Below are 23890 nucleotides of genomic sequence, written 5' to 3'. Positions count from 1 at the left end.
TCCTGGAGGGAATAAAAGGAACTTCCATCGTTCTCTTCCCGATAATAACAAAATAAATAAATAAGTGACAGGGAGGAGAAGCAGGTGTATCTCTCGTTCTCTTCACGATAATAACTAAGTAAATAAATGATTGAAAGGGAGAGGAATCAGGAGTGCCTCCATCGTTCTCTTCCCGATAATAACTAAGTAAATAAATGAATGAAAGGGAAGAGAAGCTGGAGTACCTCTATCGTTCTCTTTCCGATAATAACTTAGTGTACAAATGAATGAAAGGGAAGGGAAGCGGGAGTACCTCCATCGTTCTCTTCCTTGACAGTCTTGATGGAGACTGGCTTCCAGCTGGCCGTCGCATCGATGGTTACTTCTTCGATGTCCGAATTGCTTAGGTTCGTCAAGATGCCCCAGATGTACTGGTCCACTTCTAGGCCCTCTAGCAGGGCGGGTTTACTGCACGGGCGAAACCATCAAATTAAAATATATCACTGTTCTACATAAACACGCATAAACATTATGAGAATTGCAAATTCTTAGGAACTAGGAAATAATTTTAGGTGCCAAACAAAATACTTCTCAAGCAAAATCCTCTTCCATACCCTGTTTTTCAGAACAGGAACAGTTTAGAAGTCAGTGGGCTTCTACACGGCTTCTAAACAATTTCTGTTCTGAAAGAACTAGACGCCAAGGTATTGGGGACTAGATATTTTTTTAGTCGCCAGGGCAACCTGGCGTCCAGAATTTTTCGGGGAATGCATATGAATGCGGCGGAGAGAAGCAAAGGGGTGTAAGTACCAAAACCAAAAATTTCGAGGCAACTAGGGTAAATGTTAGGAGAACCTCTTCTCTATTATGGTGCATGAGCTGATATTGCGTAGTAGCTCTGATAAGGGCTGCTATACAGCATGATTAAAAAAAAAAAAAATCAATGAAATACTACCTAGGATCTGAATTTTAAACGCATTTTACTCAAAACTTTAAAGAGTCCACTTACATCCCTTTGCTTTTCACTGCCTCGTAGGGTCTTTGAATTGCATAAGACATTAGATTGCCTTACATAGCAGCTGTCAGTCACTACATCAGTCATTTACGGATTTTTTTTTTGAACCACATGGGGCTGACTGAGCACAATTCATTAGATTACTAGCCATCAAAATAAACGGCCGATAGCCCAACGCTAGCGAGGTTATGACGTCAGTGTTCTACTTTTCATTTCAAGAAATGAATTGGTAACACTGTACACAGATCATTTTATCAATCCAACCAATTCTGAAATCATTGTTTGGAAAATACACTTGAATGCTGATTAAAAGTGGTTTTACTTTTCTCTCCTCTACATTGTCATAATCTATGCAATGCAAGAAATTATGGAAATCTAATAATGCTATAAAAAAAACAGGGAAGTTTCAAGGAAGAAAATGTTTTATTATTTTGAATGTCTACCCTCCATAGTTTTTCGGAAATTGTCTCTTTCGAATTATTAGAGTAAATTCGCAATGTATTATGAGGATTAGTAACATTTGGAAGCTCGTGAAATTTTTAGGTGATAAGCATCGAATATCGTGGCGCAGCCAGGCAGGGTCGTGCCGATGCAAGGTCGTGCTACGCACAACAACGCCAGAGTCAAAATGGCGCAGAGTTCTACCAATCAAAAATGCTCCAAATGAGTGGAAAAAATCTCCAACCAAAAAAATAAAAAAATAATAATAATAATAAAATTGAACTTTTCATTATATCCAGTAGTAATGGTGAAATCATACTGCTCATTAAAACAAGCAATTCTCTTCGCTGCCTTTCTAAGAGAAAAAATATTGCCTTGTTGAGTCCAAACATGCTATTCAAAAGCGTAATCTTTTACACTGAAAACACATGATGCTAATTTATGCATACATGATTATTTTTCTTTATATGTGGAGCCGTGAATGCTATTTTGGTATGTCTATAACTTTCACAAGGTTGAGCATACGAAGCGCAAGAAATTTGCTATTCCCCATTTTGGTTCTTGCAGTGAATATCTCGTATTATAATTTATGCACCTCCAGAATGATGAGTTGGATGTTTTTCAAAAATGTTCTTTATTATTGAAGAGAAAAAAAAAAAAAAAAACGTGTCTCTTAGGAAAACAAAGTGATTTTGAAAAGAAAAAAATAATGATGTTGGGGGAAAAACTTAAGTTTCTTTCAAAAAGAAATCTTTGAATTAAAAAATTTCAGTAGTTACAGCTAATTGTTCCAGCTACTCCGCCCTATTTCTTTTCTTTTTTCCTTATTATTTTTCTTTTTTCTGGTTCGTCTGAAAGTAAGATTGTCTTCAAAATGCTACTCCTCCGTTTCTCTCCCTCTCCCGCCACCAAAAGCATTACGGAGCATCTCAAACTTCGTTTCCAGATCTTCAATTTCGCAAAATTTCCAGGTAAAGTCCTCGAACCCAAGCAACGTCGCTTGAAACTGCGTTCGAAAATCACCTAAAATTGTGTTTTTGGCGCTTCAATTTCGAAAGGTTGCCGGCCTTAATGTTACCAAATATGGTCTTACAATCGCGTTTTTAAGACTTCAATTTCAGAAAACATTCGGACAAGGCCCTCCGAACCGCCTACCTTTAATATCATTACAATTTAGGTTTTTAAAACATGACTTACGTAAAATTTAAGTTAAATATATTCTAAACTTCTTCTCCTAATATCATAGAGTATTGCTTACGTTTTTAGGGCTTTAATTTTGAAAAAAATTCCAGGAGGAGCTCCAAAATCTCCTTCCCATAAAAATATCCAAAGTTGTCTACAATTGCATTTTTCAAAGTTCAATTTCAAAAAATTGGAAGGGAGAGAAGGAATTAATTTCTACTTGCTTCACAAAAAAAAAAAAAAAAAAAAAAAAATAAAATCGGGTAGAATCCTAGAGTTTCATCTCTTATTCTAACGTCAATAAATATGGCCTATAATCGAGTTTTAAGGCTTCAACTTCTACAAATTTCAGCGGAACCCCATGCACTGTTTTCCCCCATATCACCGCCAAAGACTGTCTAAAATTGCGTTTTGAAAACTAAAAATTTTAAAAGAGAATTATTTTTTCAATGTGCCCCACTAAAACTATTTTCTAATTTTTCCACTGCTCCGTTTGTCATGTTTTAACAGGCATAACTGTTTTATTAATTATTTATCACTTACAGATTAGATAGATACTAACAGTGGCATGAACTTCGATATTTCAAAAATTTTCTTTTTTCCAAAATGCATTATTAGCATATCAGAGGAGCTGCTGAACTCTAAATAATTTCGAGATATGAAGTAAAAACCTACACCATGTTCCAAAATTAAATATTCACACATTATTTTTTAAATAAATTAAATGCCAAACGTATTTTTTTCTATATTTGTTTACAAAACCTTTTTTCAGGTGTTAACTATATTTCCCTGAACGCCAGAGTATAAAAGCGCTCAAAAGACAGGCCGATCAGGCTTGGCACGGCCCTGCAGCCAAGTCGCAATGCGTATCGTCTGGCCCAAATCAAAATTATTTTGAACCTTGGATGAAAGCTACACTGTAAAAACGATTCAGAAACGTTTCTGAAAAATATTGGGCAGCTGATGTGCCCATTTTCTTTTAGTAACATATCTTATAAAAGCCAGGAACGTTTCGTCCTGTTAATAGCCAGTCGTGTCTCTGGAACTTTCGAGTAAACTTAGTTTGGTGTAATGCAATAACTCCAAAAGCAGTATTGTAAACATGGCCAAAGCTAAGCCAGAATTGCAAACAGGTATCAAGAATTTTACTCGCTTGCAATTCTTGCAAAGTAACGTAGTCCATATCCTGATTTGCACCCTTTGGATGCTATATCAGTCTGGACCGGCCGCAATCGAGCTGAAGCCGATACATTTTATAAACACGTTTAGTTAATCTTTAAACTGGGAGCTAAAAATATTTTTTACCGCAGTGAGAAATCTAAGTTCGTGTGACTTGTAGCAATTCAGGAAACTTTTTGACGATGATACTTGATTTTTCCAGGAAGTGGATAAAAACCACTGAAATCCCGGAACGTTACACGGAAATACTCAGTAACGTTTCGGATTTTTTTTATAGTGTAGTATTTTTAACAGGGGCGTGCGTGCACAGGGGGAGGGGGAGACATACCTGTTGGCCCGACCGCGAGATTTTAAAATGAGGGGTGATATATATGCAGGTACGCGGGTGTAAACAATATGGGAGGGGGGGGGGCGTAAAAGACATTTCTGACGGGATTCAAAATTTTTATGCACGACCCTGGTTTTTAACATGTATGAAAGTCGAGGTATTTTACAAAAGAGGCTGAAAAAAAAGGTTCGCATGGAAAACTACTCACTTGCAGACTGGACACCGCCAAGCCCCCCTCTCGCAGTTCAACTGTAGGTAGGATTCCAAGTCAAAACACTATAAAATAAAAAGAGAGTGATTTAATCACAACAAATAGCACAGGTTAGTTCTAGTTTGTGTTAACATTTAAAATTAAAGGAGAAAAAAAGCAGCTACTCGACTGATTGATTAAAACTTGACACAGAATAATAATATTTCAAACGCACGATTTTTTCTTCAAGTTTAAAATAAACTGGAGACTCATTTTTAAGAAACTTGCACCAGCATGAACGAATCATCTGTATATAACCATATTAAGTGATAAAAATCAGTATTTGATGAAACCTCTCCATGCGATGCAAAAATATCTTATACACGTTGTGGAATAAAATTAAATAGCTTTTGACTTTGTGTTAGAGGAATGCTATTCCACGTTGCTTCTATCATCCTGTCTTAAATACATTATTGACAGCTGGACGAGGGTGGCGAGCAAGTCATCGATGCGCCAAATCGCAGGTATGTTCAATTTCAATAGGCAATGCAAGATGTCTATTCTTGGATGCATGCAGTCCAAGAAAGGAGTTAATCTTTTGTGCTTAGGTGTAGTCTTCAAAGCAATATGTGGACTGGCATTGTTCTTTCGGAATACAGCTTCAAGAATGCGTTAAAACAATAGCACGACTTCGGTGTTTACAAGATCCCTTAAATAACTTTTACTGTTGAGAGTACCTAAAACTCTTAAAAGACAAGTCGTCTATGATAGTAATGGGTCAAAACTTCGCGGCCGAAACCTCGTTGGGCAATACTTCACATGGACAAAACTTCGCACGGTCAAAACCTCGCGTGGTCAAAACTTCGCGTGGACAATACTTCGCGCGGTCAAAACTTCGCGCGGCCAAAACTTCGCGTGGCCAGAACTTCGCCTGTATAAAAGGCGCGGCGAAGTCAAAACTTCGCCGCGTAGTCAAAATTTTGTGCATTCAAAACTTTGCACAAACAAAACTTCATCCGTGTATTCGCATCTAAAATAAAACTTCTTAAAATAAAATTATTTTAGTTTGAATGTGAAAAAAATCTTTAAATTATGTATATATTTATATGTATATTAACTTTACAGTTTAGATTTAAAAATAAATATTATAATGATAAATTAAATGTTCAGGAACTTCAATGCACTATGCATGAAAGTTGAAATGAGAAGGAAGATAAGAATAGTTTTCGTTTGAGTTTTTTGTCAAGTTTAAAAACGTAATAAGTGCTTATTTACACTTCTGATCGTAGAATATTTTTAAAAATAGGATGGGGTGGATGATATTGTACATTATTTGTAAATATGGATGCGCCGATTAATCGACAGTGATGATTAATCGGCCACTTTGCCAATTATTTATAATCGGTGAAATTTCTCTGATTAATAGGCGGACTGACAAATTTTGAAAAACTAGTGTTAAAACAGGATCAGGAATAAATGATGAAAAAAAATTAAAATAAAATACAAAATTTTTAATCATCAAAAATTTTGCATTTAATTAGCTATAGAACAACAAATTGTTAATATAAAACCAATTAATCGTTTTTAGAAAAGTGATCAATTAATATCAATTCAATCTTCAAATTTATGTCAATTTATTACTTCATTAACTTGCTATACTTTAACTCATTTAGGAGTTACTCAGTTAACTTGCAATCAAGTAATTCATTACGAAAAATTAGTTTTTTATATTTTTTATATCGTTGCTGGAAATCACTGAACAATAACAACCCCTCCCAAAAAAAAAAAAAAAAAACATTTTTACTTGTTTGCTAAGTTTATATGATATGTTTATGGAAGTTCATTGTTACATGAATGCCCGAAGTTCTACCCACGCGAAGTTCTGAATAGGCGAAGTTTTAGATACACAAAGTTATGGATCGGCAAAGTTTTAGACACACGAAGTTATGAATCGGCGAGGTTTTGACCGCGCGAAGTTTTGACTGCGCAAGTTTTGTCCATGCTAAGAAGTTTTGACCACGCGAAGTTTTGTCCACGCGAAGTTTTGACCCTGCGAAGTTTTGTCCACGTGAAGTTTTGACTGCGCGAGGTAATGGATCGGCGAAGTTTTGGCCGCAAAGTTTAGACGCCAAGCCGTGCATAATGCCCACAGGTATACCAGACTATCGCGGCTGGCGTTCGTCAGGTATAATACTAGAGAGTGTATTCTGAATCACAGTGGACATGTCAATGACATTCGACGCAAACTCAAACATCGTTGCAGTGTAGGTTGAATCTAGATTCAAAAGAAAAGACAATTAGTTGCCAATAAACACTCCAATGTGTCTGTTGATGATCAGGGGAGTCTTTCGCAAAAAGAATCCGTACCTGCATTCTACTAAGCAGCAACTGGTGGCGAATGGTAGAAGCAAAAAGCAACACACTTGTGGCAACTGTCGAGACGATGCTGTACAGTCCGCCACTGTCATGCTTGTTAAGTGTCTGCTATCTTCTGCTGACATAATATTGAGTGTTCACAACCATATTGTCCACTCATCAGTGCTCCTCAGTCCATTGCTTCTCTATACACACGCACCACAGTAGAGGCATTACGCTCAATACAAGCTCTAATACCACGGTAATAAAAATCACTCAGGTCAATCTTTCGCCCTCATTCAAATTCAGTAACTAACACGGGACAATTTGTCGTCGATGAGGCCATGTGCTACCTTAAGAGTAAGTGTTACACCCAAAACAGACACAAATATTTTTAAAACATCCTTATACTGCTCTATACAAGTATATTTATATGCACCTTCTGTCAAATAGCAAGCACTCACTCTGAAACATTAATTACTTACATATCACATGCTAGTTTACACTCTAAGTACGCATGATCTCATTTGTTTTCTTCCTTCATGGTGTTGTAATTTTCACAAACATAAGTGTATTTAGAACTTGAATTTAAAACTCTTAGACAAATAACTAAGCCAGGGGTTCCCAAGGGAGGTGTCCCGGCATTCTGGGGTCCATGCTTCCGCACGGAGAGGCGAGGGGGTGCCGCGAAGTGTCCGTGGTTTAATATATAGTACAAATAGTAGAGAGAGACAGAGCAGGGTGCAGTGAAAAAATTCGTATTCTTTAAAGATTGCCGTGAATCGGAAAAGTTTGAGAATCCCTGAGCTAAACTATTACACAAGAGATGCATAATTGTAAAAGTAGGAACTTGGATTATTTCAATGCTGGCTGGGATAGATACAAAGCGTTTTGTTACCAGGGGCGTAGCTAAGGGGGGGGGGGGTTGGGGGACAACCCCCCCCCCCCCGAAAAGTTAGTCTCAAAAAAAAAGAGAAAAAGAAGAGAGAAGAGAAAGAAAAAAAAAAGAAGAAAAGGAAAAAATTCCAAGCGATTAAATATATATATATATATATATATATAAGAAGTAACCCCCCCCCCCCCGAAAGTCGGGTCTAGCTACGCCACTGTTTGTTACTGTCATTGTTAGTATGGACTGCAGCGAGGATTTTACAATAATAACGATAGCTTTTTTTTTTCCATTCTACGTTAAAGAAGAATCAACACTAGTCTTCGGCATTAAAACAATTTTTAACAATGCAATAATTGAAAGTATGTCAATAAACGATAATCAAGTAAGGGTGTAAGATATATAAATACTTTTGTGCTGAACAATAAAGTAAGAAAAAACAACGTCAAAAAAGTACAATTTGCAGATTACTGCAGACACGTGTTTCGGCGTTACTGGTAACACTTTTTTCAATGCAAAAAGTAATGAGCTTATGGATGAAAAACGACCGACAAAAGCCAAGAGCAGCAGCATGCAGTTTAAAAGATAAAAATAGCGGATTAGTCAAACACCGATGAGAAAATTATAAACCGAAAAGGAACCAATAGGAATGCAAGCAAAGGCCACAAGCTCTCTCTCTTGCAAAGAAAAGTCGTGAAAAGGATTCCTGGGTCGTCGTAGTTCGTGAAAGAAGCACAAAAGTGAAATTTTACTTGAAACTTAATACAAACTTAATACACATATAGACTTTTCCGACGAAGCCCATGATTTGCGTTTCATGGGGGGCGGGGGGGGGGGGCTCATCCTGAGCCCAAAACGTAAACAAAATCGCGCAATTTTGAGTCGCTCTGAAGTCCTGACAAATCGGTTCTAAATTGCAAAGGACTGAGTGGTCAATTGTCACCCTGGCTTTGAAAAGTTATCATTTTTACATATAAGCGGACGTTGTTTTTGGCTATTTTTCGATAAAATTTAGATAGAGAGTACACCATTTGCCGCCCCACCCCCAGGAAAATTTCAAAATGACGGCCTGTTTGTTGAATCCAATTGCCTGTTGGAAATAAAATATAGAATAAGTCGGCCTGCTCTCCAAAGGGGACGAATTTTTGTAGGTCAAGGGCAAGCAAAAACGAGGTTTTACGTCAACTGCTCAAAACGACTGGTATCGATTAAATATACTTGCTAAAATAATAACTATCCTCCAGGGAGGCTAGGTTAGCAGCCTACATCGACTAGTACAACCCACTTGAGGCAAGTTGGAGTACCTAGCCTTCGGCGATGTACTTCGGAGGCTTCGCCCCCTACTTGCCGTCAGCGCCGATATATTATTTAACCAGAACTACATTAATTAATCCTCTTCATCGCCGCAATGCGCGTCCAACTTAATCGCTCGATCCAAGAGTTATTGGGCCATGATCTATTTCTATTTCTATTCAAGAGTCACAACGGACTACAACTGTATTATGTCGAGGGATCTGCATACTATGTGCCTTGCCTCCATTATTTTGTATACCGATAGATGGCAGCACCATCACCGGATCGAACAGTTAATGAGAATTTAGAACTAGTCCAAGAGCTAATAGCTACCTGGTACTAGCACCCCCAGAGGTATCGTTTCACTTGGAGGACATTGAGACCACGAGCATATTTAACGTCGCCCAGTCCCCTTTAATGACGACGGTGGATCTTCGACCAGCGGGGATCGAACCCGAGCCCCTCCGGCCCCGAGTCCAATGCCCTACCGATCAGGCTACCACGGCCCCTGGGCCATGATCCAATTTCCTTCCGCGTCTGCTCAATCCACTTCCACTCGAAGCGGAGAAATAAATTATTGGCAAGATGAAAGCCGCGTTCTGCGATTTCGAAGAGCATGAAACATCAGCGAGAATGGACTTTTTAATTAAGATCTTCGCTAATAAAGTCATACAAAGGTGGAACAGGGTTTATGAGTTTCCCCGAAAAATTACCATTCTTTCGGCACCTTAATTGAGATTCAACTTGCTTTTGTTCTTCAGGAGTTCGAGTGAAATATATAAATAAATAGATACATAGATAGAAGACGGTTAAATTTTAATATAGTTGATAAAGTTAAGTGATAAAATTAATTCATGGGACTGGAAGAGAACTTACCTGTATATGCTTGCAGTCTTGCCCCCTGGCAGGCAGGGTGATCCTCTTGAAAGTGATGGGGCACTTGAGGGACACCTTGATGGCCGTCTGCTCCACCCCGTCTTCGGTCCCCCCGGAGGACGGGGCGCCCCCTGACGAGGAGAAATGGCGCTTCACCTTGGCCACGCAGTGCTCCGCGGGAAGCAGGCGCTTGCGCAGCAGGCCCTGCAACACGGAGCGCACGGTGGGGCGGTGCACCAGTTGCAGCAGGAACAGGTGGGACTGCGGGGAAAGACATCGAGTTTGAGATAGATAACAAATACAATCTTATTAAATTCGGCTTTCTTCGGTAATTATTAAAAAATAAATGATTTCAAATATTTATTAACAATGTTAACAAAACGAGAATTGCATTGCCTTTCGTTAAAGAAAGAAGAGTTTTAGTTACTTTGTCGATTCCGTTTTTTAATCGTGGCCAAAAACAGAGAAAAATAAAAGCAATTAAAAAGTTAATGTTGTTGAAATCTTAACCAATTTGAAGGCTTCACTTAGGTTACTCAAAGCATAGATTTGAATTTCGGATAGTTGAAACTTTTCAAATAATACAAAATTTCGAAGCTTTTTTTGATTTAAGTCAAGTTGTCAGTTTAAGCGTTTTCAAAAACTTTTTTTTTTCACTATATACATTTTTAAAAAAAATAAATAAATCGAAGCACTGGAGAGAATTGTAAGAATGAAACAAAACTTCACTTACGTAAGGACAACAGTGATTTTCGAAAATTTTTACAAACTGAAAGCAAAATGATTATTTATTACTGGAAAACCTCAAATGAATGGAAGTTTAAGTACCCAGCTTTATCGTGAATGTATTAAGTAATACTGGTAAACATTCAGGCATTACATCCTATTAAGATGTCCTACATCATCTTGTAAAACAGTTACTGTAAACGCGCCGCTAATTCCACATAGGTTGACTAACAGGGCATCGAGCAGACCAGGGAAGGTGATAATGTAGAAGAGGAAGTCCCTCTCTACGGAGGTGATCGAAGATTGTCTTGTTAAAAATGACTCCTATGTGTACCAATAGTGCCAACTCATGAGTTGAAAACATGCCACAAATCTACCATTACGCTGTCGTGGTGTTGTGAATCAATGTTAGGAGTGACTGTGTTTCGTATACGATAGCACCCCATAACACACCCCAGCTGTGGGTGTGGTCTGCCGCTGAAAAGCAAAGGCACTATTAGGGTAATTACAACGGGTTCTACACAAGTAAACGTTGGACAAATTTTCTCAAATTGAATCTGTTCTTTGCTAAAGACGAACTAGATCCATTTAGTTGCATTCCATTTCCGACACTACTTCAGGAAACTGTGTGAAGGCACTAATCCTGCCTTCGTCAGCAGCGACACACCGCATCTGCAGCAGGAGTAATGTTATGGGTTTCTATCCATAGGCGGCCTGAAAGACAACAGCTACTCCCTGACTTTCAAAAGTAAAGCCCTTCCGCTTTTTTACGTTCGAAATTAACGATCGATCAAAACATGATAGCGTTGATCGATGCATTGACTAGAGTCGGGTTTAAAACCGTGATCTTGGGCTTAACAGGCTGCCTAACCAGTACGCCATCCAGCTGGCTCATTTGTACTGTAATAATAACAGTGACGACTGCAATGGTTATAAAAGCTTCTATACTTACACAGCAGCAAGCGGTGACAGTAATCTGAATGGTGTTCCTTCCGGGTTGGCACACTTCCTTTAGGTGCAGAGGCCGGTGAGTCTTCCCCCCTTCTCCGCCACGATCGATGGTCAGGGGGCATGCATTTACTGACACCTGAAAAGAACAAATCTACCGTCAGGGAGATTGACCACAATAAGTTACAAGTTTCACTAATATTGAAAGTTGAAAAATTTTTCTTCCGAACATTTTCTGATGTCTTAATTATTATTCAGAATGCAAAAGAACCTCTCTCCTCTCTCCAAAACATTTCTGGAAATAAGTAATTTAATTTAACTTTGGAAAAGAATAATCTTCGTCTGTGAAATAAAAGTGGGAAATAGCAGTTCCGAGCGTACGTCGGTCGATTTTCTGGCCCGTCATTTTAAATTGGTAATCTTGGGATGAAGACGGATCCAGTTTCTGGTTTTGGTGGTGCTCATTTCCAAAAGGAGGGTTTAAAAGTGTCACTTTTTGGGCCTAGGTAAAGGATGCATGACCATCCCTTTGGATCTGCTCCTGATCCAGGATGTCACATTTCTAGTAATAGAAAGTTCTTCACATTACCTTTAAAAATTTTCTACTTAAAATTTCTTGAATAAGAATTTCCTTGTCAGAGGGCCTCCACGGAGAGGGCTAAATTTGCAACTCGACTCTTAGTGTTCAGGGCACTGAGGGGTTCTTTAAAAAGAGGGTGGGAAGGCTTTTAGGCAGCGCTGTAGGTGGAAAAAAATGTTTGAGGGGACTCGATAAAGGAAAAAATGTGGTTCAAAACTTATTTGCATTTACACTTGCGTTATTTTCACAATAAAAAACCAAATATTTAGGGAAACCAAGGGGGTCCCGCCTCCTACAGCACTGTGTGTAGGATGAAGCGCTCAAAAGTTAGGCCCTGAATTGCTTGCAAGCTGTGGAAAAACTTTTATGTTAATTAAAATGGCAACAGTATTAGCCAAGCAGTTTGCATATATACCCAGTGAATTCATGTTCAGGTTCTGTTAGTTCTGTTATGATTCTAATTTATGTTTGTTCATTTTAGTTCATAATTTTTCTTCAATAAAATATTATAAGTTAATTGGTTTCATGTATCTGTTATAACCGCGTGGCAGAAGAGAGTTTAAAGTTGTTTCGCGACACAAGCTTGAAAGGTGCAATGTTAACGTTCTCGCTAGTTTGAAAGAAACGTCAAGTGCGTCATTTTTGTGGAAGAGTACTAATTCTTATGGTTGAGGAAATACCTTCTTGAAAATACTGTGCAACTTATCTGGGAACATCTGTGACAGGCAATCCTCAAATTCCAGACCCACTACGATGAGACGTCGAGTGTGGTAAACAACTTCGGATTAGTAACGGGGTGTTAAATGAAATTCTGTTTACAAGTGTCATTGAGAGAATCCGTCGTGGGACTGGGGAAAAAAACATATGGGGAACTGCGTTCAGAACGACTACTGACAGGTCTTTGATCATCGACGATAAAGCGAAACTGACACTAAAAATCTGCCTAAAAACAAGAAGTTCCCGAAGCGATTTTGGGTACTCCTGGTTAGGGCCATTATCAAGCCAAAGCGCCGCATCAGGCATTTTAGAACAAACTTTTCATTGTTGAAAAGCTAGAGTAACCAAAGTGAAGTTTCAGGACATTGACTGATCTCGCCAAATTGGTTAAAGTGTAAATGTCAGAAAAACTTTTAAACCATCTCAATGGAACAGATTTTTGAGTTTCAAAACGAATTTCCTTTTTTTAAAATTTTTAATATTTTTTGTACGTGTGCGTACTTATAGTGTAAAATATGCCGGGTTGTTAAGCTCTGACTGTTAGAGCACTACAGAGAGCGGATTTCGCTTAAATCAAATCTTTCGCCAAAACACAGTATAAAAAGCTGATATATTTTATTTAATTTAAAAATCCATATCGCGAAAAAATTGCTGGCTGTGAAACATTGCCAAAAATTGATATCATGTAGAAAATACAATCACGTGCTTTGATCCAAAATGGCAGACGTGTCGGCCGACGGCATGTCTTCTCCAGCCGTAAAAAGACGTTTCAGGCAGTCAGCCTATGGCACTAAATCTCCAGTCACCCCGAGATTTAGTGCCATCTAGATACAGACCGTGATGTGATGTGTTAAGTTCTGGTTTAACAAACACGAAAACTCGCGGGAGTTGGAGGGAGTGAGGTTCAAAATTAGCTGAACAGTCCTCAATTGTGTCCATCAGAATGAGGATCGAGTCTCCTGGGTAAATAGAGTGCCTTGAGAACAGAGTGGCGACAACAGCGGTGTTTTTTCCCCCCGGACAAGCGCGGCCACAACTTTCGTCCAGATGCGACGAGAGAAAATTTTGACCGATTGGCGATTTGCCACCAAGTGTGAATCGTTATCGCGGTTTTGGCAGCAGACATGGCTTCAGTTTCTGAAGCAATTCGCAGAGGCTACTGAGTTTCTCTCCATTCTTTCTTTTCACTTATCCGCTAAAAACAAATACATACATAAGATTTCTAAGAAAAACGTATTGAAAATGATAAGCAACATCATCATTTTCTTCACATATTATGTGTGCGTGAATGAAAACAAAATAAATGACAAATTTTAACTTTCACAGGAGAAACGAATCAGAGAAGAAAGACCATTACTTTAAAAATTTTAAAACCCCCCGACTGAGTCGCAATTGTAGAATCAAGAGGGAAAATTGAAAATCCTTTTAAAAGCCTTATATTATTAAAAATCAATGTCAAGTATTTTATTTGCTATTGAATAGAAACTGGCAACATATTAAAATATCATTTTAAATCATTGCTTTTAATTTTCTTGTCGGCCAACAATGAATTCGTTTATCAATCGCGTGAATAAAGGCTTAGTCGTTATTAAAATCTGCTTTTGAAAAACGTTATAATCCGAATTCTATGAAATATGGAAGTTCCAAACACATCCTATCAGACGCGGAAAGAAAATTCTCTTTATTTTGGTATTAAATTTTTAAAAATTAACAGTGATTTCACTGCAAAAATTGCGAAAAACCTTTTAGACGGGTTTAATTAATATCTTCGTTAATTAATGTTCACCTAGCTAAGAACACTATCGATCAGCTCTCCTTTCGAACAAATTTTTTTTTTCAAAATCAGTCCATCCGTTTAGGCGCTAGAGTGCCACAGACAAACACACAGATACACAAATACACAGACACGTCAAACTTATAACCCCCTTCCATTGTTTGTCGGGTGTTAAAAATGAGTCTTCTTGGAAAAAAAAAGCTATGATAATTGTTTTTCAACGAGAGAAAATTCGAAAAATAAATAATGAATTTCCATTGCTTATTGTAACGTGCAATAAAAAAAAAGTTCCTCTTGAAGCAAATTTGGAAAAATAATATATTTATAGCTGGGCGGTTCAAGGCAAATCACCCGATTCAAGATCTTTGCACGAGTCTTTTGCACTATCTTACTCAACATTTTACACTCTATTTAGAAGTACAAGAAAATTATATGCGAAGATTTCAATGAACTAATTTTCATTCTATAAGCTCATAAACGGCAATCCAATTGAGTAATAAAAATTATTAGAAAAGAAAAATTTCTAACTCGTCTCTTGGTTTTGTTTTTGTGACTAAATTCCCTTTCCCTCCCGGGTACAGATACATGCATACGAATAAGTTTAACTAATTTCTACCATATCCAGTTTTTACGAAAATAAGAATTGAAAAAATCAAAACAGACTATTAGCTATACTGAAATGTACTGTTTTAAAAATGTTGAATTGAGAATTCTTGATAAAATAATTCAATTATAGTTTCTCACTGTATAAATGCAGACAAATTCTGAACAAAATAAACAATTAACTTCGAATGGTTATCGCAACGTATATTAAAAAAAAAAAAAAACCCTTCTATCTTCGAAGAAATTAGAAAAAAATTAAAAGTATATCGTCAGCTGAATGCTACAACTAGGTAACTGCAAATTTGGGCAAAGTTGAATGTTTTACGAAATGGTGGTTTAATGATATATTAATTTCGTGAAAAGATACTAATCCCTTGATTTTTTTCGAAACAATATGAGAAATACCGAGTTGAATTTGCGTACTTTAGGATATACCGAAATATGAATGATTTAAAATTAACTTTAAACTTATTTAATTTTGAATATTCACACTGAGTTATTGGAATTGAGTTTCACATCCCCCCCCCTTTATGGTTTCTGTGTGTAAACAGTAAAAATGTGCACCACTTTCAATTTTCTCTATAATGAATCATAAATAACAAGCAGCTTCATAGAATAAACTTTAAATAGTTTCCATATAACAACTAATATGTATTTCTTTTTCTTACAAACAAGATGCATTTTATTCTCAGATAATTATTTCATTTGAGCAAAAATATTACGGGATGAAACCCATTTACAAGCAAAACTAACTTCTAAGACCCGAAAATCAAACGCTCCTGAAGCGGAGAATGGTTGCCGCAACGTTAGTGAAGCCAAAAAGCCCGCCAATACTATCGGAATACAAAATCTCAAGATCAATGCTCTATAATTAAATCAATTTCTCGCTTAGAGTTCCAAAAATGATAAAAAGTGATAGCCTATACATTTATGCACTTGAGACATAAGGTGAAATGTCAGTACAAAACTGATTATTCACAAAAAAAGCGTTTTTCTGAGACCCATCCAATCTTCCCATGTTAAGTCTACGAGACTTTCGTCAAGATGCCCTCCGGCGGACAGAGGCATTTCCCCGCTTCTCAAGGGGGGTGTGTTGTCGTCACTCTGATCATTCAAGGCACTCTAGTTCAAACGAACTATGGACAGGACTCTGCCAATGGCCATTGGTGATAAAACGAAACTGTGTAATACAAAGTAAACTGTGTTGTACTTCAGAGATTAGAAATGTAGTATAGATGTTTATATACACAGTCCAGTCATATTAATGTGACCACCACGTATTTTCCACGTCAGAGTTAAATAACCAATCACAGAAGACAGCACAGTGCAGTTGAGCGTATATAAAGGGTGTGTGAGGGCTTCGGAAAACATTTCAATCGTTGGTGTAATGCAGAAACGAAGCGATTTATCCGACGTCCAAAAGGACATGATCATTGGCTTTCGGGCCAAGGGTGGAAGCATTTCCGAAACGGCTGAGTTTGTGAACTGTTCGCGTGCCGCCGTGGTAAAAGTGTACCGTGCATGGCGAAATGGGACTGTCCAAAATCAGCGACGTGGCAAAGGTGGTGCACCACGGGCCATAGATGACAGAGGCGAACGACGGTTGCGGAGATGCTTCGGGCAGGTAGACGGGCTACCGTTGAGCAACTGACCACCAAAATGAACCAAGGGGCTACCAAAAGTGTCTCCCAAACTACTATTCAGCGAACATTGCTGTGTCTGGTCCTCCGAAGCAGACGTCTGGTTCGTGCACCTGTGCTGACTGCTGTTCATCGACGACGAAGGCTAGAATTTGCACGCCAGTACAGCAGCTGGACGTCCACTGAGTGGCGACAGGTAGCGTTTTCAGATGAATCGCGTTTTATGCTCCATCGGACAGATGGATGTTGGCGTATAAGGCGTGAAACCTCTGAAAGGAACCACCCTGCAACCATTGCCGGAACGGTCCAAGCTGGAGGCGGGAGCATTCTGGTCTGGGGAATGTTTTCCTGGCATTCTCTGGGTTCACTGATCATTGTGGAAGGCACGATGGATCAATACAAGTACACATCTGTCCTTGCGGACCATGTCCACCCCTACATGCGCATTGTTTTTCCTCAGGATGATGGCATCTTCCAGCAGGACAATGCGAGGTGCCATACAGCTGCCAGTGTACGTGCGTGGTTCGAAGAGCACCAGGATGAGTTTACCGTCCTCCCCTGGCCAGCAAACTCACCTGACTTAAACCCAATCGAGCATCTGTGGGACCATCTCGATCGAGTTGTTCGCGCCATGGATCCTAAACCGCGTAATCTAGCGCAGCTGGCCACGGCATTAGAGTCGGCATGGCTCAACATCCCAGAGAACACCTTCAGGGACCCAAGTGACTCTCTTCCTGCACGTCTCGCAGCAGTCCGCTCTGAGAAAGGTGGTTATTCTGGCTTTTGACAGATGGTCATTATAATGTGACTGAACTGTGTATAAATGTTTTTAAATTCAATTAAGATATCAGTTTTCATTTATTAGCAAGAACTGAGCAGATTTAATTGCAGCTCGTGTTGGAGTTTTTTTAGAAAAGCAAGTTATGCCTGGGAGAGAAGAATAGATAGATAAGGTAGGAATATTTGATTTTCAGTAAGTTACCGCGCTATTGCCAGGGCTAAGGCAGAAATACATGAAATACACCGCCAGTTCAGTCAATTCCAGTCCAGTTTCGTGCTTATTAGCACTCATCAGCCCCCCGGCATAGGAATGAATGGGCTGGAGGTGGAAAACCTCTTAAGGAAGCCTAGAGTGCCAAACAAACTGGTAGCTAATACAGAATTAGCACTGACCAGACGAGTGACCGAAACAATGGTTCGGTTCAACTCGAATATTGAAGGCAAGGCAAGTCACGAAATTGCAGTCTTCGACTGGAATTGACTGAGCTGGCGATGTATTTCATGAATTTGATTTTGTTGATTTTTAAAACTGTTTTACCGGACTATCTGCTTAACACTCATTATGAAAGATTTTTTTACCACAATTGCATTACAATTATGTTACCTCTAAATAACGAAAAAATCTAATTTTGAGCCAAATGGTTTCTCAGCTCATAAACTGAAGGCAAATGGAACGAAAGGACGGTAAGTGTATTTGGATACTAAGGAAGATATTTGAAAGGAGAAACTTGTGTCGTTCAGTTTCATATTTCAGTGAAAAAAATTAAATACGCCTTAAGTTTGTAAATCACATTAAAATAGACATCACACCAAATTTAGTTAAACAAGTCATTTAAGATCATCGTCAGGATGAAAAGAACGCACTCTCATCCCCACATTTCGCGGCCAAAACCTTTACTTTTGTCACGCAGTTTCAACCTTGAAAGACGCACTCTACGTTATATTTCCTCTTAAGTGAAATCCGCATTACCTGCACTGACTGCGGCCAATTGGTGGCCATCTGCCGGTCTTCGTGGTGGAAGCACTTGAGCTGCAGCTCAAGGTCTGAGCGCCAGGCCAACGTCTGCTGCACCGAGGGCTTTAAGTGGAACACGTGATTGCTCACGGCCAGGTTGTGCTCCAGCCGGAAGGGCGCCAGGATGATGCCGTCCCGTACCGGAAACGTCAACCGCAGCTCGTCTTCTTCTATTCAGTGGTGAGAAAAAAGAAAAAAAAAAAGACGTTAAAAAATAAATATGGGGAACTGAAAAACTTTGGAAGAGGCGCCAAATATTGTAGATAAAATTTCAAGTCGGTAACCTTAAGGTGTGGTAATATACATCTATATGGCAAACCTAGTACTTTTACTTGGACGACCAAACATTGCGGCTACTTGGCACGGTATTTTTCTGTAGTGTCAAAATCGAAGGAAGCAAGTTGCCGAGCACCTAATATGTTTGTGATTGAAAAACTTCCGAATGCGCATTAAAATGAGCCATACATCCAACATTTCCTCCTCAGCTGTAGTGCCTATGCGATACCGGATGAGCTAGGCGTGACATGGCATGTCATATACATGAAGATTTGAAAGTACTCTGAAGTTTTATCCACTCGACAATAGACAACATTCCTCAACCAGCGAACTGTTTTCCGCTGATAATGAGACGGGGAAAACATTATTGCTTTGACTTTCATTGTTTGGATGACTTGAAGATGAATTGCTTTAGCAGGTAGTGTGGACTGAAAAGGCTCACTTCTACTCATGGTCCGGGTCCGATTAAGATATCGAGAGGCCCTAGGCCATTTTTTCTCCCCTCCCCCTTCTATAGTTAAACCTTACAATTTTAGTCGTTGACAAAACCAATTTTAACCATTTGAGGGCTCCTAAAAAGCAGAAGCCCTAAGCGATGGTCTAGATGGCCTGTCCAGTAATCAGGTCCTGCTTCTACTTCAATGGCGCTGCAAACAAAAGTAACGGCTGCAGTTGATCTGACATCCATGTTCATCAACAAGTTCCGTTGCACACTCCAAACGTAACTGAGTCGTGTGGCTTCTTTTTTTTTCCCCCAGCATTGATTCTTACTTCTTTTACTGAACAAAATGAGGCCTCGGTTCTGTTATCGAATCTAGAATTGCAATGATGCTCAATTACTTTGCCATACTTTGCAAAGAAGAAAGAGTCGTACGTATGATAGTGTAGATGCACATGTGACGATATCAAGTTGGTGCGCCAATCTTTTCTTTTCTTACTGTCTTGTTTGTATTTAATATTAACTGATCGCAATCTATTTTTCGAATATATTCAAGGAATTGACGCAATTTCCTACTTTACCATAAATCTTGGGACTGCAGGCAAGAAAACGTTACTTACTGGGTATAGGCAGAGGCGTCTTGTTTTCTGTAAAATTGGGCTTCACGTCAGCATTGGTCGGCAGGTAGGGTGGCACCACGGGGGTAAGCGGTGGGGTGGGATTTCCTGGGATGGGGAGCGGCTGGTAGTTCATATTACGCTGGAAGAAAAAGACTTGATTTCAGACGAGAAACGATAAATGAGTTCTCATTTCGATACACATTGAAAGAAAGAAAAAAAAAAAAATACTCATGTGTACGAAGCACGATGAAATTTTTATATACTAATAGGCAAGCAGTTTTCTTCAGTACCATTTTCTCCTCTGTTTGTGAACCGACTTTCATCGTTCCTATTTTGTTCTGTATCTATTGCCGAGTTTTAGGGTCATCAATATTATTTTTTCAAATCAGAAGCTAATTAACGGAGATATTAATTAAAAACGCATTTTTGTCCTAAATGGCTCTTTCTACACGAATGGATGGTCACAATTTTTCGAATTTGATATGGTTGGAAAGGTCTTTCAAAAGTACTCCAAACGAAGAAATTGTCAAGGCGCTCAAGGTCCAATAATCTAAATCCACTAGTAAAGAAATTATTAGCGTTGTTTAATTAGCGAAACTCAAAATTTTTAATTTTGACTCTTTTTCATTGTTGAAATTCATCGTTAAAAGCATGAAACATTAAGTTTTAAAGTTCAGATGTCAAATTCTCTAATTTTCGGAAATGCGTATTTAGCAAACCTTTTACGCGAATGCCACCACCTCATCGAAGAGCTTACTTGTGCTTGTGATTGAAAAAAATATCAGTGCACAGTATAGAAACTAATTATAAACTTCTTATTTGTCTTTAACATATAAATTTAAGTGAAGTAAAAATATAGAAAATGTAATATACTGATGCTTAAATGTCTACTAAAAAAGGCAGAATAGTAATGAATGGGACACAGTTTGTATGAGCAATTAAAGTTTCGAATAATAAATTTACTTAAAAAAAATATTGCCCTTAGGTGTCAACAGTGCCTTAGGTGTCAACAGTGATGCGTCTAAGCATCCTTGTAACTTGACAGTATTTTCGTTCTTTAAAGTAAAGCCACGTTTTTCAGTAAATTTATCTATTATCTCAGGTCATTTATCTAAACCAGATCTTTCAGCTGGCCACATGAATCGGTTTTGCGAGCCGTATGTTGGGCACCACTATTTTAGAGTATTAGAATTCCCCTATTTCAGTGTTCTATCCCCTGACAAAAGTATTGATTTTCTAAAACCTTCAACAAATTGAGATATGCTCTAATATTTTTTTTTTTTTTTTTTTTTTTAAGGAATGGTTGAAATGAACTCAGATGCAATTGAATTACTTTTCGAGTGAGTGAGGCAAAAATTAAGAACATGTTATTTCAGAGCACTACAGACTATAAAATATATTCTGTAGTAGCGTAAAATTCTATGACTTTTAATAAAAATATTAATTTTTCATGACTTTTCCAGGTTTGAGAAATTTGTTTATTTTTTCCCATGACTTTCCAGGATTTCCATGACCCGTACAAACCCTGTATTTCTTTTTGTGCGACTATGTTAAATCACAAAAGCTACATTATAAGCCATGTTTCTCCGTTTGAAAGTCATTGTTGACGACGAAATGAAAAATATCAATGAATAAACAATTGGCACTACAATTACATGTTCATTAAAAAAAAAAAACTATTTGCTCTGGTAATTGAATGGAATCACTATCAATAAAATTTTTTTTGGATAATTGTATCAATACAAATAACAGCTGACTTAAAATATTGATGAAAACAAAAAAATTCTTACCTGCATGGCGGAGGGCTGAGTGGGCGGGAATTGTCCGGGCGAGCCGTAGTGGTCGTATTGGGACTGCGTTGGCGTGGGAGGCGCTCCGTTGATCGGCTGTTGAGGATGGTAGCAGTAGGGCGGGGACGGCCCGTAGGGCTGGCCGGGCTGTCGCATGCCGGGCCGGACTTGCTGCTGGGGTGGCGAGTAGCCCGTTTGAGGAGGATAGCCTCCGTACCTTGGAACTTGACATCCGTACTGGCCAGGGTTGCCACCACGGGGATACTGGGAGCAGCATACACAACCCTGCGGTAGAAAAAGAAACATGATGAATATATACGTAGGTCAGCCAGAAAGTTAGTTGCACTGTTTCGTAAATATGTTCCATCTAAGACTATTTTAATGACACCGTGTGGCAACACTTCAGACATGTACCTTTATCATGTGACGTAGCGGCTTCCTCGATGCAAGTTTAGTTTTTCTGTTTAATCTGTCAGAAACGTATCTCGACAGCTGCAAGTAGCGTCCAAATTGGAGATGCGTGCAGTGATTCATTTTTTGTGGGGAAGAAAGATGTAACTTCACTGAGAATTATATGCGTTGCTTGAAGCGTATGGTGAAAAAGCAATGTCACGTTAAGCTATCAGGAAATTGTGCAACATGTTTGAGAATGGACGTGCAAATATTGACGACGCTAAGCGCGAAGAAGACCAAGTTTAGGATGTGTGGGATCACCCTCCTTATAGCAGAGACCTTTCACCTCCTGACTTCCATGTTTTTGGTCACATGAAATAAGAACTTTCAAAGTGACGATATCATCCGGAAGACGAAGTGAAAGCTTTAACCAAACAATGGTTATCGGACGGGATTTCTTTGCAGGAGTCATCGAAAAATTTGTACCATGCCTCGACAAATGCTTAAATAACGGAGGTGGTTACGTTGAAAAGTGGATTTTGAATGGAACTTTAAAATACCAATAAAGTTATTGCTAAATTTCTATTTTTTTTTTTTTTTTTCGTTTTGAGCAGTACGACTAACTTTTTGACAGACACTCTTATTTTATAGTACAGGGTGCGGAGAAAATTCCCACAATTTTTTTAAAGCGTTTTTTTTTTGGCGTTAAAATTGTATGTTGGCGATTTATTTGGCACATATTGTTTATTGGCATTAGTATTTGAGATTTAATCATTTGTTCTTTGTTAGTTCATTGAGTTAGTGAGTTATGAATCGTGAATATGTGCGTATTACTGTCGTTGAGTTACACAAGAAGGGAATGAAAACAGCCGATGTTATTCGAACGACTGGATTCAAGAGTAAAACAGTCTATGACGCTGTGAAACGCTACAAGGAGACTGGAGGGACTGTCGACTGTCCACGGAGTGGTCGTCCAACCACTGCAACGACTGCAGCGAATGTGCAGAAGATCCGTTGTCGCATCCGTCGCAATCCAGAGCGCTCATTGCGAAAGATGGCCAAAGAACTGGAGATCAGCGAAAAAAGCGTCCGAACCATCGTGAAAAACAAATTGGGACTTCGTTCTTACAAGATCAATCGCCTCCACTTCCTCAATGACATAATGAAACCGCAGCTTTTTACAGACCCTTCCAAGGAAATTCTAGTTTTTTCCCTCTTGAGTCTTGACTACATAGGTAAAAGAAAAATTACTCAGTGTAAAAGGCGCGGCATTTTGCAATCCCGCTTGTGATATTAATTTATTTGCATTCGCACTAAAATTAATTTTTGAAACGAAGATTTTTTTCCCCATTAATACGGTTCCTGATATCATCTAGGAAAAATTAACGAATGAATGAATATTTGCAATAAATAAATTTATAAATTCGTTTTATTTTTAGAAAAATGTTCGTTATTGAAAATTGATAATATCAAGAAAGGAAGGAAAAAAAAAGACAGCCTACATGACCACACTGAATTTTAACGAAATGAACTCCAAATTCTAACAAAAAAATATTCTTTAAAAATGGATGATCCTACTTAATAAATCTGAAAAATCGAGTGCCGAATAAAAGTGGGGACTAACTAGTTATCGGTTGGCGAAATTCTTTCACTTCCTCTGCCTGTTTGCCACTCTCCCCAACCCCATCCGAGTTAGCAGAAAACATTCTTAAAAATGAAACTAGATCCTCTTTGCATAGTTAATACTTGATTGTACAATAAACATTAATGCCACTAATTACTTACATTAACCTTTATTTGAACTGATAATATTTATATTTTAGTGCTAAATTAAATACTACTTTGTTGGTTAGTTACCTGTT

The 23890-nt window shown here is 38.5% G+C and overlaps 1 protein-coding gene across 2 annotated transcripts in view; it reads right to left on the bottom strand.

Annotated features, from left to right (window-relative positions):
- LOC129228284 (zinc finger MIZ domain-containing protein 1-like) overlaps positions 1-23890 on the bottom strand; it is a 141817-nt gene that overhangs the window by 17140 nt on the left and 100787 nt on the right. For both annotated transcript variants that reach the window (XM_054862959.1, XM_054862967.1), the window contains 7 exons: positions 21636-21920; positions 19846-19984; positions 18466-18680; positions 11406-11540; positions 9728-9988; positions 4333-4400; positions 293-447 (listed from right to left, as the gene is read on the bottom strand). In XM_054862959.1, coding sequence (XP_054718934.1) covers positions 293-447; positions 4333-4400; positions 9728-9988; positions 11406-11540; positions 18466-18680; positions 19846-19984; positions 21636-21920 — 1258 coding nt within the window. The remainder of the gene's footprint in view (positions 1-292; positions 448-4332; positions 4401-9727; positions 9989-11405; positions 11541-18465; positions 18681-19845; positions 19985-21635; positions 21921-23890) is intronic.

This window comes from Uloborus diversus, chromosome 1 (genome assembly GCF_026930045.1).
Source record: "Uloborus diversus isolate 005 chromosome 1, Udiv.v.3.1, whole genome shotgun sequence".
Classification (NCBI taxonomy): Eukaryota; Metazoa; Arthropoda; class Arachnida; order Araneae; family Uloboridae; genus Uloborus; species Uloborus diversus.
The sequence above is the reverse complement of the archived record's forward strand: the minus strand, read 5'-3'. Positions and strand labels throughout refer to the sequence as shown.